The sequence below is a fragment of the Brienomyrus brachyistius genome, chromosome 15, assembly GCF_023856365.1.
Source record: "Brienomyrus brachyistius isolate T26 chromosome 15, BBRACH_0.4, whole genome shotgun sequence".
Lineage (NCBI taxonomy): Eukaryota > Metazoa > Chordata > Actinopteri > Osteoglossiformes > Mormyridae > Brienomyrus > Brienomyrus brachyistius.
The window spans coordinates 934,496-948,260 of NC_064547.1; the positions used below are offsets into that span (position 1 = coordinate 934,496).

General features: G+C 47.8%; 1 protein-coding gene across 3 annotated transcripts in view; it reads left to right on the forward strand.

Annotated features, from left to right (window-relative positions):
* The window catches only part of crtc1a (CREB regulated transcription coactivator 1a), a 36,077-nt gene that overhangs the window by 13,008 nt on the left and 9,304 nt on the right, over nt 1–13,765 (forward strand). The window contains exons 4-11 of one of the 3 annotated variants that reach the window (XM_048975808.1): nt 293–354; nt 1,363–1,457; nt 1,915–2,000; nt 2,096–2,139; nt 4,156–4,379; nt 5,085–5,233; nt 5,486–5,737; nt 11,937–12,026. In XM_048975808.1, the coding sequence (XP_048831765.1) occupies nt 293–354; nt 1,363–1,457; nt 1,915–2,000; nt 2,096–2,139; nt 4,156–4,379; nt 5,085–5,233; nt 5,486–5,737; nt 11,937–12,026 (1,002 nt within the window). The remainder of the gene's footprint in view (nt 1–292; nt 355–1,362; nt 1,458–1,914; nt 2,001–2,095; nt 2,140–4,155; nt 4,380–5,084; nt 5,234–5,485; nt 5,738–11,936; nt 12,027–13,765) is intronic. The other 2 variants (XM_048975809.1, XM_048975810.1) reach the window with 2 other exon arrangements.

The window sequence follows — 13,765 nt, forward strand, 5'->3', positions numbered from 1 at the left end:
GCGTCCCATGGGGTCAGTGAGACACAGGTGAAGGGCAGGCGCCGCACAGCCTCGGGTCTGGGTCTCCGCAGGCCAGAACACAAGCAGTTTTTACGGAGAACAAACATTTCAAATATTTACAGCACGATTAGATTTTTTTTTTTTTATGTAAAGTCAGCAGTTGGTCTGTGAGCAGGATGGAGCTGAAGGTAATGTTAGCATAGGTGGGTGTCTAATAGATGATGTCACGCACAGGTACCCCCCCCCCCCCCCATTATCAGGTTCCATGTGCCCCCTTAACTCTCCCGCTCACATTGACAGCTGTCCCTATGGATCCGTGTACTTGTCTCCTCCGCCTGACACGAGCTGGAGAAGGTAAGACCGCACGCTTCATTCTGCCACTTGTTGCCATTTCTTTTCCATTTTCATTTTTGACTTTTTTTCCTCACCCAAATTTTAGCCCACTTTGGCTCCTGACCCTGGCGGTGCCCTAAATAGCAGCCGCCTCCCGCCTCTGATTTACGCTCTCGTTTGCTCTGCTCCTTGTTGGGGAGCCGGCCTCTTTCCAGCAAGCCATGCCTAACAATCCCTGCACGGGCTTGGACTGGCCTCGGCTGAGGGGGGGCCTGGCTCTCCCTCCCCAGGGGCAACAGAGCCAGCATGTTAAACATTGTCCTGTTTCTCTGGTGGGTTGGGGGCCATTTTCATTGCAGTGTGTGTGGTAAAAAAAGAAATTACTTTGAAAATGTTTGCTAATGTCAGACTTTTTAAAATTTTGTTTGACAGGGTATGAAGGTGGCTACTGTTAGTGCATTTTGTTTTTATGTAATATTACAGCACTAATGACAGAGGAACAATATTGGTTCTGAGGCCACACCAGTTGTGCAGCACTGGTCTGGAGTTCATCCTGTCAGTCTGTCGGGGTTGATCCTCTGGCCAGGGAGCATCATAAGGCACAGGGAGGCCCAGTTTATAGCTAAGCTAAGGAGGCAGTGAGTGGAGGCCAGGAAGCGTCACTCAGGCTACCTGGGTTTAGCAGGAAGGAGCCACCTGCTCATCTGAGAAATGTAGCCTCTATATTTGTGCCGTAGCATGAGAACTTGGTGTTCTGTGGTACTTTGAAATGCTGGTGGCGAAGTTAGTCCCCTTGAGGGAAGGCTGGTGTTCCTGAACGATAAAATTTGCCCGGAAATACCATAAACCACGGTATAATGTCTGGACGATATGGTTTGGTTAGCACTGGTGGATCAGTCTGTTTCAAAGCCTGTTTATGTTCCCAGTTGCTTAGCGCGATTGAAAATGACACCTAGAATATTGACTGCTGCACGTTAATGAAATGCGAGTCGCTCTGCTTGGTGAATGACACACTTGTCTTTTCTGCAGAACCAATTCGGACTCGGCCTTGCACCAGAGCACGATGAACCCTACTCCCCAGGACAGCTTTGTGGGGGGCTCACAGGAGCTTCAGCCCAAGCGAGGTGTGTCGGGGAGGGGGCTCTGCGGGGGAAGTGGGGGGTGTGTGCTGCTTTCTGCGTTGTGTGTTGATGTTGTATACCATGGAAGGTTCATAAAGGACAGGGTCAGCTTCAATGAAATCGAATGATACTACACAGTCTCGTTATGTTCTCATTTTGTTTGTATATTAGAAGTCATGTGAGAGGTTTAAGGAGAGTTTCGACATGTTAGCTTTGGTGCTCAGTTTCCTCACAGGGTTCCTGCTATAAAAAATACCTTCACACTGAAATGGGAGTCTCTCCTGCCGTAGTCTCTCTCCTGCCGTAGTCTCTCTCCTGCCGTAGTCTCTCTCCTGCCGTAGTCTCTCTCCTGCCGTAGTAGGTGTTTGGAGTTTGCAGTGGGGGTTCCGCTGGATGTCCCGGCCCCAGTGTGTCTGTCCAAGCCGCTCTTAAACCTTCAGCATGTTCTTTGGCTTCCTAGTGCTCCTGCTCACGGTTCCGGGGACAGAGGACTCTGCAGAATCCGAGGTGGATAAAAGCATCCAGAAGCAGATCTGGGATAAGAAGGTGAAGGCTGGATTCAGATCTGATAGGGGGGGGGGGCGTCTCTCTGCTGGTTTAAAACAGGGAAACTGAACTGATCCAAGCTTTTTTTCTTACAGAACCTGTCACCAAGGCCCAAATCCTGTGAGGTGCCGGGGATAAAGTGAGTACATGACACACCCTGTCGCCTGCGTTCCTGGGGGGCGGGATACCTGATCTTCTGCACGCTTATCAAAGGCAGATTCATTTGATTAAATAAGCCTTGTGGAATGAGCCAGGCAGCTTGTGGAGCCCCTGGCAGAAGGCTTTCAGCGAGTGGCTGTCGGCTGAATTTGGTGCCGGTCCTTGTTGGCTACTGAATTCTCTGACTCTTCCAGTCTTGTTTTTCCCTCACCTATGCTTAAAAATAACAAAATCACATTTATTCAAACTATAAGAAATGCATATTTCTGCATGTGAAATGTGTGTATGTATAGATACACCGACAAACCAAAATATCATGACCACCCCCCACATGAAGAAACTGTCTCAAAAACTGGTACATGTCCGGATTTGAGAGACATTAGATGGTGAGGTGACTTTCGGGGGTAACGATCTGGGTGACTTTGACCACCTTTTGGCCAGACAACTGGGTCAGAGCTGGCGGATTGTGGTTTTTCCCTCCTCAGACCACCTTTGGCAGGAGCTCAGGGCGGCAAGGCAGGGCTCAGGAGCTCAGGGCGGCAGGGCTCAGGAGCTCAGGGCGGCAGGGCGGCAGGGCTCACACACCATTGACAGTGTAGTGACACCCATTCTCCTGTCTGCATGCCTTTGGAGTGTAAAAGGAGAGCTGAGCCACTGAAATAAACAGAGCCCTGGAGGTGAGAGGTGGTACTGCCAGTCACTGTCACCCCTAAAGTGTCTGTTTATTCTGACTCAGTATTCATAACAGATATTTGAAAGGTCGCACCTTTTGGCGAAAATGAAAACCGTGAAATAATGGGTGAATTGTTAAGTGAACTGTGTGAAATGCTCTGAATCACCTGGCGGTGGCATGACGGGAGCTGGCGCGCCCGCTAGAGGCTGTGATCAGCACTGGGTTTTGGCTGAACTACTGACGACAAGTGCAAGGTTTCCAATAAACAAACTTCCTTCATTCTTCTGCAATCATAGAGCATTGCAGCATAACAGGGCACAGCTTTGTGGATAAGTTGCAGACGGGGATGAGGATGCAGAGGGATGGGGCCACACGTGATGTTAGGTCGGCCCCGGTGGCCGACTGCTTCACTCACTCAGATGTGGGGAAGCACCTCTGGAGAAGAGCCATCCCGCTCACTGTGGGGGAGGTTTGGCCGCAATGTAAATACAGAAACCCAGGGTGCCCCCCTGCCTTGTGCCATGTAATGGATGGATGGATTGATTAACAATAGCAATTAATGCCGTTGTATGACATGAGCTGCAGGCTGTTCCACTTCTCCACAAAATGAGAAGCTGGCTTCCATCGACGATGATGAAATAAGATCCTTAATGTTCTTAAGGTTTTCTTGCCAAGTTGAGTTAAATGATAAGATCTTTTATTTCCTCACAACCTTATTGGGATTTGTCATCCACTGCTAGATAGCAAAACACAGAGGCAGCAGCCCCCACTTGTGAAACTGGTCCTCCACGCATGTCCTTCACCTTTTGCTGTATGTGCTACAGGTTCCCAGGTGAATTGCACCTCCAAAACTACCCCCCCCCCACCCCCCCCATGCTTTACCTCGTGTGGAGGTGGGATGCTTGCTGCTCCGATGCAGTGCAGCGTTCTGCAGGGCCTGGCTGCTCAGCCTCTGCATGGTGGGGGCAGTGGACACTGCCCACAGAGCCACCCCCCGTCTTGCGTGAGAATGTTTCAGTGCCTCGCTGCCCACAGACTGGATTGACATGCCAGTTTAGACACTGCAGTGCGGAATAACATTCTGCTGGGTGAGCCCTGCGCTTCTGTCTAATATATTTCAGCATATCATGAAAACCATTCTTTCTGGGTGGGCAGCACCTCCCCAGTTGTGGGGTCTGAATCTCGCCTCCACTCTGTCTTAACTCCCCTTCCCTTCCCTTGGGGGTGCACACACCCTGGTTCCTGTGCCCTTGGATACATTTTATTTTTTCCTCTCTCTCTCTCTCTCTCTCTCTCTCTCTCTCTCACTCACTCATTTCCTAGCATTTTTCCATCGCCTGACCAGGAGATGGCGACCTCCTTAATCCCAGCCACACACAACACTGGCGGCTCTCTGCCTGACTTGACCAACATCCAGTTTCCCCCGCCGCTGCCCACCCCGCTGGACCCCGAGGACACCTCCTCCTTCCCGGCACTCAGCACCTCCAGCAGCACCAGTAACCTGACCACCAACCTCACCCACCTGGGCATCAGCGTCGTCAGCCACGGTAACGCGGCCCGAATGAAGTCGTGGAATAGCTAATTCTCTCGTGAAAGGAACAGAAATTACTCTGCGAAGGTAAATTGTAATGTGGTTTCGGTTGTTCTGAAACTCCCATTGGGGGGTGCTAAAGAGATAATGGCATAATTCCATCAGTCTGTTACCCTAATTAGAGGAAGCGCAGTGTGGGATGTAGGTGGCGGGATGATCGTTAACCCATTTGGATTTACACGTTATCAGGGGTCCTGTTCTTGTATCCGGTCTCTGATTAGGAGCAGGATCCCTGCTTGACAGCTTTGCTAACGCAGTAATGAGACAAAGGAAATATCTGCACACGCTAGATGAGTCTTTCAGAGGAGCAGCCCAATAACAAGCATGTTACACGCATGAAACACGCATGTGACGCTTTGCTGACACTCACCTTCATATGATTTCCTCAGTTTCATTCGTTTTTCTTCCCTTTGGTACAAATCAGTCCCTGAAATAAATTTTTTATTCTTGTGAATTCTCCCTTTATAAGATAAAAAAAACATTTTGCACCATCATGTCAAAGCTGGCTTGATGGGCCTGTAGCATATGAAATAACCAGCCTTTTTCGTAAATGCTGCAGCCATTTTCGCATTTTAAATCATCCCGATGTCCTCCTCACACAAGAGCCCCACCCCCGCTCCGTCACTCCCTCGGTGACACTTGCTTACCCCCCACCCCGCAGGAATAAGCAGCTCCCAGCCCACCACGACGGGGACGGCCCAGCGCAAGCAGCAGAGCGTAGTTCCCCTGGCACTGAATGCGGAGGCACAGAACCAGCAATCGCCACAGCAGCTCTCCCCCACCCTCTCGCCCCCCGTCACCGTGGCCCAGGTGAGGCCCTGCCCACCCAGCCACACCCCTCCTCCTTTAAATAAATTACTAATGACTCATAAATGACGTGTCCATGAGCGATGCACAAACGCTGCAAGTACAGCCGGAAGACATTCTGCATGGATGGTGCTTCCTGGTGTAAAATGACCTGTGCAGGAAGTCTCATCATAATATGTTCTTCCGAGACTCCTGGAGCCATTTCCAACTTGGCCCCTCCCCCGCTAATCATGCGCCTTGCTTCCGCCCCCCAAGGCCGTGACGATGGATGCGCTGACCCTGGATCAGCAGCTGTCCCAGTACCCCTTCTTCAGTCAGCTGTCGTCGCAGGCGTTGGCACAGGTGGTCAGCGATCTGCAGCAGCGGGCCCCCCAGCAGCCGCAGCCGCCGCAGCAGAACATGCGGCTGGTGCAGCTGCCGCCACTGTCTGTGAGCACGGCCTCCAGTCTGCCCCAGGCCTCCCCCGGCAGCCAGACGCCCACCACCGTCGCCATCGACATTAACTCTGTAAGTTTGCCCCGAGATGCAGACGCCCCTTACATCTCCTCTAGCTGTAGTTTCTGCTGACTTCTCCTGAACTGGGCTCTTCTGTGATGTATACTGACATCACGTATCAAAAGCTCGCTGAACTTGTTTCATTGGTTACACCTTCACAGCAAGGCCAGAATATCTGTCTGACTCCTGATCGCATGGCTTTGGGGAGGGGGGCGCAGCGCAGGTGTTCGGGGGGGGGGGGGCTCCTGACATACAGAGACGCTGAGGCTCGCGCATGGGGCCTCATTCACCAGCTGTCCTTAGGAAGAACTTCCTTCCTAAAACCCACTTACGCAACCAATCAAAGGTTCTGACATTACTTGGTGTTTTCTTATGTGGGATTTGTTCTTCGGTAAGAACGCTGCATACGCATTTGCACACTTGTGCACATGTGAGTGCTGACAAGTTTGTGCAAAATAATTGCTTTTTGTGTTTTCTTGCCGGCAGCCCAGAGTGCTTAGGGAGCCCCATTGGCCCATCGAGTTTTTTTTGTACTACTTTTTAAAGTGATCCTCTCGGCACTATTTTTTTGAACAGTTGTGTGTTGTCTGGTACGCATATGCTACTGCTTCTGTTACACGGAATCAGTCTTTATCGAAAAGTGCACAGTGGAAAACATGCTAATAGTAAGAAGTTGTTTTACATTCTTTTGGAATTTGCCCTCTTATCTATGATCTATGCTGTCTATGATAGATGTGCATTGAGTGCACTTTGTGGATGCAGTTGACACGCACTGGATCATGCTGTAATATTTAAGGTTACTGCTGCCCACATGCATTTATTCAGCGAGGTCTCTGTTGCACTCGTTCTGGTTGTTTCAGGTGACTGATGTGACTGTATAAGCTTCCCTGTTTGTTGTTGTTCTGGTGTGATTGCTCTCCTTTTAGTTTCTCCTCCGCTTGGAGTCCGGGGCTCCACCGTCTTCAGATTTTTACTTTGAGCATTCTTGACTACTTTCTAAACTTTCCTTAATTTCTGTGTGTGCACACGTTCTTGCAGTCACGTTCTTACAGCCTCACACCCTTTTATGGAGATTGACAGCCTTTTTCATATGCTAATGAGGAACAAGGGACTTTCAGTTTACCAGGACAGTGAGATTCATCATTATAAGAACACATTTGCAAGCAATTCTGCACTTTAAGAACACATCGTGAATCTGACGTTGACTTTTCATAGGATCCTTATAAAGAATACATTTAGAAAGAAAAGCTGGATGATATTGGTGAACAAGGCTCATTGTTTTGTTGCAGATCGTGAGCTTTGGAACAGTAGTATCAGTAATCTGGAATTGTATCTTGTACAGGAGATGTATTGATATAGAGGTATGCACGTGACATCACAGAAGACGGAGTCACTGCGGTCACACCCACCGAGTGGCAAAAAGTCTTAGAGACAGCATTAGTATTCAGCTTGGATGCTGCAAAAAAATCTAGAATGGTTGCAAAAATCGATTTAAAAGGAAATCAGTCCCATCTTTTTACAGCCAGATTGCCAAAAACTAAAGAAAAGAGGCAAATGGATTACTGCAGTCCTCAGAAACGACAGGAATTCACGCTCCGAAATGCAGATTTGCGGTTGTCATTTTGTGTCAGTTACATCAAATTTTTGGGTGAAAGTTATACTGTATTGACTACTCATCAGTTAAATAATTAGCATCATTCATTTACATCCTGTGTATCTGTAAAGTTTTTGTCAGCTTTTATTAACACCCATGATGATGAGCCTTGTGTTATAGAACAAAGTAAGGCTGTGGATCGATAGTAACATTATCTAAGCAAGATACTCCCAGGTTCTCTGATAACACCACAAAGCAAGTACAGACAGTTAGCCAGATCACTTCTAAAAATATGTTGTCAGGAAACCGAATTGCTGGCCGTATATTAGTGTCTGTGCTCCACTGGTCCTTCGGGAAGTTGTACGGATCCCTGTCAAGTCCAGCTGCCAGCAGATGATCGTTTGTTTCTTAGTTGACTGAAACCAGCCACGTTGCAGCATATTTTGGCGCCCAGTCTATCGAAGGGCGGCATATTCCCGTCGGAGAGTGACATCAATCGGTACCTCTGTACAGTACGGTTAGCGTTGTTTGTCCAGCAATGCTTATTCTGAGGCCTGTCTGGCTAGGAATTAAACGTCACACTTTCAGCTTTCTGTAACTACCTCATGTGGGTTTAATAAAATTGCCTGATTAAACACGCTTCTGAGGAACACACTGCATGACCGACCTCCCATACTGAAGCTGTACCCTAAGTTACAGCCACTGTAGGACGTCTCCCTGCAATACCTCAGTACATTTTGCCAATATCCCAAGATTTTTTGCAAAAACTTTGACAACAAAAGTGAGTAGATATAGAAAAGTGAGTCTAGATATGTTAATGCCACAGTCATCTAGGCCTGGGCAGTATCTGTATATTCATATTGTCATACCATCTATACATTTATATATATATATATATATATATATATATATGATGGTATAAAAAAATTTAAATCTTATAGGCTACTGTAAACTCCAGAATCGGAGCGATTCCAAACAAGCTCATCAGAGTGCAAGCTGAGCGCTAGAGAAACGTGGAGGCAACTAAAAGACTTTAAAAGATCATCAAAGACTTATGTCCTGTGTAACTGTGAAGTTTCTGTCGGTATTTATTAACACCACTGCTATTTGACACCACTGTCCCTGGCCAGTCAGCGGCCGCATTTGCGCTGCATTTCATGCGTGCTGTGCATGCTCAAATGGTTTGCAGCTCATTCACATTGCATTTTGTTTTCGTGGCATTGACCTACACCTGTGTGTTATTCTTTTACATTCTTTTGCTCTAGTTGCCGTTAACACTGCACTACGATACATCGCCTCCATACAGCATTTCCATATAAAGAAGAGCCTCTTGGGCATTTTAAATACTAGACGACACCGTTACATTAGCACACCACCCAAGCCTCCAGGTAACCATCTACAGTCCATCTTGCTATCTGGGTAGCTGAGCAGTTCCAGTGTCTGCTGGTCCTCCTTGCAAAGCCTGTGGTGCTGAGCTAGGTCTCTGTCAGGCCTCTCTTTCACAGTCACGGTTTGTATTCACTATTCTCCCAGAATGCATGGGGTCGCTATGGCAGAGGCTGCCGCCTGCTGACCATGGAAGGAAAGGAGGTTGGGCTCTGGAAGCTGAGCTTCCAGGTGTGGGGTGTGTTGTCCCGTGATGCTAGTTAAAGAGGGGGAATGGAGCTGTTATAAAATGTCTGTTTAAAGGTGTTTTCCCCCATATATCCAGGATGTATTTTAACCAGTGTGAGCTGGATAAAACCACTATTTTTGGCCTTCCATCCATCCATTTTCCAAACCGCTTATCCTACTGGGTTGCGGGGGGTCCGGAGCCCATCCCGGAAGCAATGGGCATGAGGCAGGGAACAACCCAGGATGGGGAGGCCAGCGCATCACAGGGCACACTCACACACCATTCACTCACACATGCACAACTATGGGCAATTTAGCAACTCCAATTAGCCTCAGCATGTTTTTGGACTGTGGGGGGAAACCGGAGTACCCGGAGGAAACCCCACGACGACATGGGGAGAACATGCAAACTCCACACACATGTAAGTCAGGCGGAGACTCGAACCCGGGTCCCAGTGAGGCAACAGTGCTAACCACTGCACTACCATGCCATCCCTATTTTTGGCCAAAATATCAGCATCTGGTTGCTGGTTTCTTTGAGTTTCTCGTAACATTTTGAGCTGTTTCACCTGCTCTTGTTTAGCGGTACATCCCACTTGTGATGTCACATGACGTGCTGTTTATAACTTTTAAACCACGCCCACTCCATCTGCGATGGCCGTCAGTATGGATGTCTGATGGTGTGTTATATGGTTTTTATTATAACAGAGTTTGTATATGTGATGGGAGCTGTTCCAGGCATAGCCACCGGGTGGAGCCCCTGGGGCAGACCCAGGACATGCTGGGGTTTGGCCTCAAAAAGAGTGGACAGGCCTGGCCTCTGCAGCCTCCAGGAAGAGGGTTTTGAGGATGGATGGATGGATGGATCTATGGAAGAACGAAAGTATTACTCTGCCTTGTAACCTTCTGGGCCTCAAATTGTTTTTTAATGTTGCGTTTCTTTCTGACTGGCTGTAATGTCTCCTCATTAAAAACTTTTGTTGATGTTTGCCAATCCAGAACAGCATAGACAGCCGCTGCTGCCATAGTCTGAGATCTTGTGGGACCTTTTCATGTGCTGAAGGGGAGAAATGCTCCCAGAGGAGTGTGCTTTCTTCAGAACTCATAGCAGTTATTACTTATTCCATAATGCTCGTGTTACGCAGCTCTTGCAGTAGGTTTTGTAGGTTTCACTGTGTCAGACTCGGATGCCCCTGCTTCTGCCTTTCAGGCATTTGGGCCCTTTTTCCATTGGCTCACTTACATGTGTGTGAACAGACGGCTTGATTTCCCTGTTGGCCCCTTAATGTTTTGCTTCCCCGTTTCCAAGTTCCTTCTGTCCATATAAAATTCTGAAATTGTATATTAGCATTACGGAAGGGGGCTCACATTCATAAGTGATAAAACTGCATTGTCGTTTTGCATGTTTATTCTTGCATGCATGACGCTCGTATTTTGTCACAGAAGTGCCCATATATTACAATCACACGTGCAGTGTTTCCTGAAGTTTTTTGTTTGATTTTTGAATCTGAAAATCTGCCCAGTCCTGCTTTTTTGATCACTGAATCGCATATCATGCGATGGCTTCAGGTTGGGAGCTGAAAGGGGAGCGGCGCAGTGCGCGTGGTGATGGGTTGGCGCCGGCCGGCCAGGGACTCTTGCATACGCGGCAGTTGTCGAAAGGGAAAGTGAGAAGAAGGCTGCACTGCCAGCACGAATCTGATGACTGTCTGTTGCAGTTTTGTCCTGTTTCTGTTCAGTGCTGGTGCTGTTACTGTTATATAAAGAATAAAAGCGTGGTGCCGTCGACCGGCCAGAGTCCATGCTAATTGCCCTTCGTCAGTGATTAGCTTGCTAACGATGCCTCTGTTGGGCGCCTGCTTCAGAAACGTGACCAAAGAAACCTTTACATGTGAGGTAGTAACTCAGACTTTGGCCAGCAATCTTTGTTGCTTGCTAGTACTGGTTTATGCCTTAATGGTGGTCTTCGGCACTGTCTGTCAATCACAGTTTACAAAGGCTAGCTGCAGTTTCATCTAGAGCAGGGTAGGCAACCCTGATCCTAAGATGCCAGTGTCCAGCAGGTTTTCTATCCTACCTGATGAGTTGCTGTCTGCCTGAAATCAGGTGTGGGTCATCAGAAATCAGATAGGATGGAAGACTTGGTGGACACCAGCACTCCAGGGTCAGGGCTGCTTACCCCTGATCTAGAGCATCAAAGAAGCCTAGTTAGACTTGTATGTGAGAAACCAAATCACTTAGACCCTTTCTCGACAAGTAGGGTGCATCTTAAAATATGGTTCTTTCTAGCATTGTGCTTTTGACTTTGCTAATTTTTATAGACAGTAGGAGCCACACCGATCATGCAAGGAATCTCTGGTTGAGATATACAGTTCCCAACTGGCTCTCTGGTGGGAATACAAGGCTCCCAATTGGTTCTCTGGTTGAAATACACAGCTCCCGATTGGTTCTCTGGTTAAAATACACAGCTCCCGATTGGTTCTCTGGTTGAGATACACAGCTCCCGATTGGCCTTCTGGTGGGGTTACAAGGCTCCCGATTGGCTTTAATTGCAATAAGTCATTCATTTTTGTTTTTTAATTTCTTCTTTTGTAAGTAAATTTTGAGCGTTAGCTTTAGTCATTGTAGCCAAACGTGAATGTTTGTTTTTTTTTTTTGCTGGGGGGAGATAATGGGTAGAAGTTATGCAGTTTGCTGCTTCGTTATTTTTCATCAATAATCCTTGACTGAATTGAGTTCCCCCCCCCCCCCCCCCGGGGACAGGCTGCACTCCCATTATTGGGGGTCACCAAACTCACACCAGGTGCAGTTTTTGGTTTGGATTGGATCGCTCTGTTTCCTTGTGCTAAACTCTTGGTATGTTGGAGTCATTTTTTTTTTCTTTCTGAACCTCGTGCTGTTGTATATATTTCTTTATTCCCCACCCCCACCCCCCGCTTGTGGAGGTCCCCTAGGGTCTCCGTCCGTCTTTAACGGCATCCTTTATAGACTTTTTCCCTCCAGCAGTACCGCAGTCAGGCCGGTTCTCCCGCCAACCAGTCTCCAACCTCTCCTGTCTCCAATCAAGGCTTCTCGCCAGGCGGCTCGCCTCAAGTAAGGGCGTGACACCTGTCGCTTTATTTGATGTCATCTCCTCGGTCCGGCACCCCCCCCCCCCCCCCCCCAGTCTGCTTCTGTCTGCATCCACATCTCCACGGCTGTCTCCCCCGCTTACCGGCCGCTGCCACTTACCGGCCGCTCACTCCACGGATGTCCTGCTCCTGTTTCTTGATGTCTGCTCCGTCTTTGTTTTGACTGTTAGATTTAAGGGTGGACATATTTACGGACCTCCGGTCACTTCACGCCCTGTCCTGCCCCCATTTTCCTGGACTGGCCTCCTCCTGAACTAGAGTCAGTGCTTGATGTTAGAGAGCCAATAAACGGGATATACAGCGATGGAAACCTCTCTGCTGAAACGCTCTGTAGACCTGCTGTTGCGGAGAAGCTCAGATGCAGGACGGTTTTTGGTGATATCTGCTTACTTCAGAGGAAATGCAGCTTTTTTTTAGATTAAGCGGAAATCCGAAATTGGGCACATTTGTGTATCTGGACGTTGTCTGGGTGCTGCTGTAGTTCTGTTACTCGTTTGGAAAGAGAAGAGTTTGTTTCAAGGTAGAAAAGGTCACATTTCATAAGGAGTTAACAGTGATCAAAACTAACCGCGTGCTAGATTACACTTAAACCCATGACAGGATAGACGATGCAAAGTAAATTGGGTGGGGGGGGGGGGGCAGACCTATTGGAACTGAAGTAGCTGACAGGAAGAGAATAATGTGAGTTTATGAAGCAGGGAGGGGGGGTTATTCTGCTTCATCTTAGGCTGCCTTTCCACACTTTCATAGGTAGTGTGTTTGTGTTTGATGCTGAGCGCCTTAAATTTCAGTTACAGTGCATTTCCGTTTACATTTTTGGTTATATATGCAGTTCCAACCTGTCATTTAATTAACACACCAGATGTGATTGTTGATTTTTATTATATACACTCAACATCGGCCTTTTGGGAGCATCCCTCTCCTAAGCCTTACAAACGTCGTTATGGGTCCATTGTTTTTTGGTTTTTCGACAGTTTACAGGTTAAAGGGTCATTTATGCTGACTTGGGAGTAACAACAAATATTTTTTTTAAATACTTGTCAAATTTGGAATTGCTTGCGAACGACAGCGGGTTATACTTTTGTGTATATACTTTTTGTTACGTGTTAAGGTTTGTATAAGCACTTGAATATCCTTTTATTTTATTGTGCGCTCATTTTGTGGTTTGAATGTCTGATAGACAGCCTGGATTAAAATGATACATTTTTATAATTTTTTTTCCCATGCTGGTTTAAAAAATATAAAAGTGCAACGAGAAGATGCCCAGGCAGGCGCCAGACTCAGCCACCCTTCACTGTCTCTCCGGCTTGTGCTTCCCTAACAAGTGCTTGTTCAAATAAGCGAGGTGGCTTCCAGGTCCTAGTGCCTGGTGCCCCTTACATGCAGCGATGGAGCTGAGCGTGCGGGATCAAACGTTTCTGTCCGAGGGCGTCCCTGGGGCGCCCGCATTTGACGCCGGCAGGAGCCCTCCTGGCCGGCTTGTTAAATGCCTCCCCCTTGTGTTCATTTGTGTTGCATTCTGCTGCTCTGCTGTTCTGTTGTAGAATGAATGTTTCCCTGGAGAAATTACTGCATAGCCTGTGATTTTTTTGCTAGCTCTCTGATCAAATTTCTGCCTGAAAGGCTGTCATTTGTGTGTTTCCTTTTCTTAATGAGTGCCGTGATCTCTGGGGAAATATTGAGTCGGTCTGAATCTCTCTC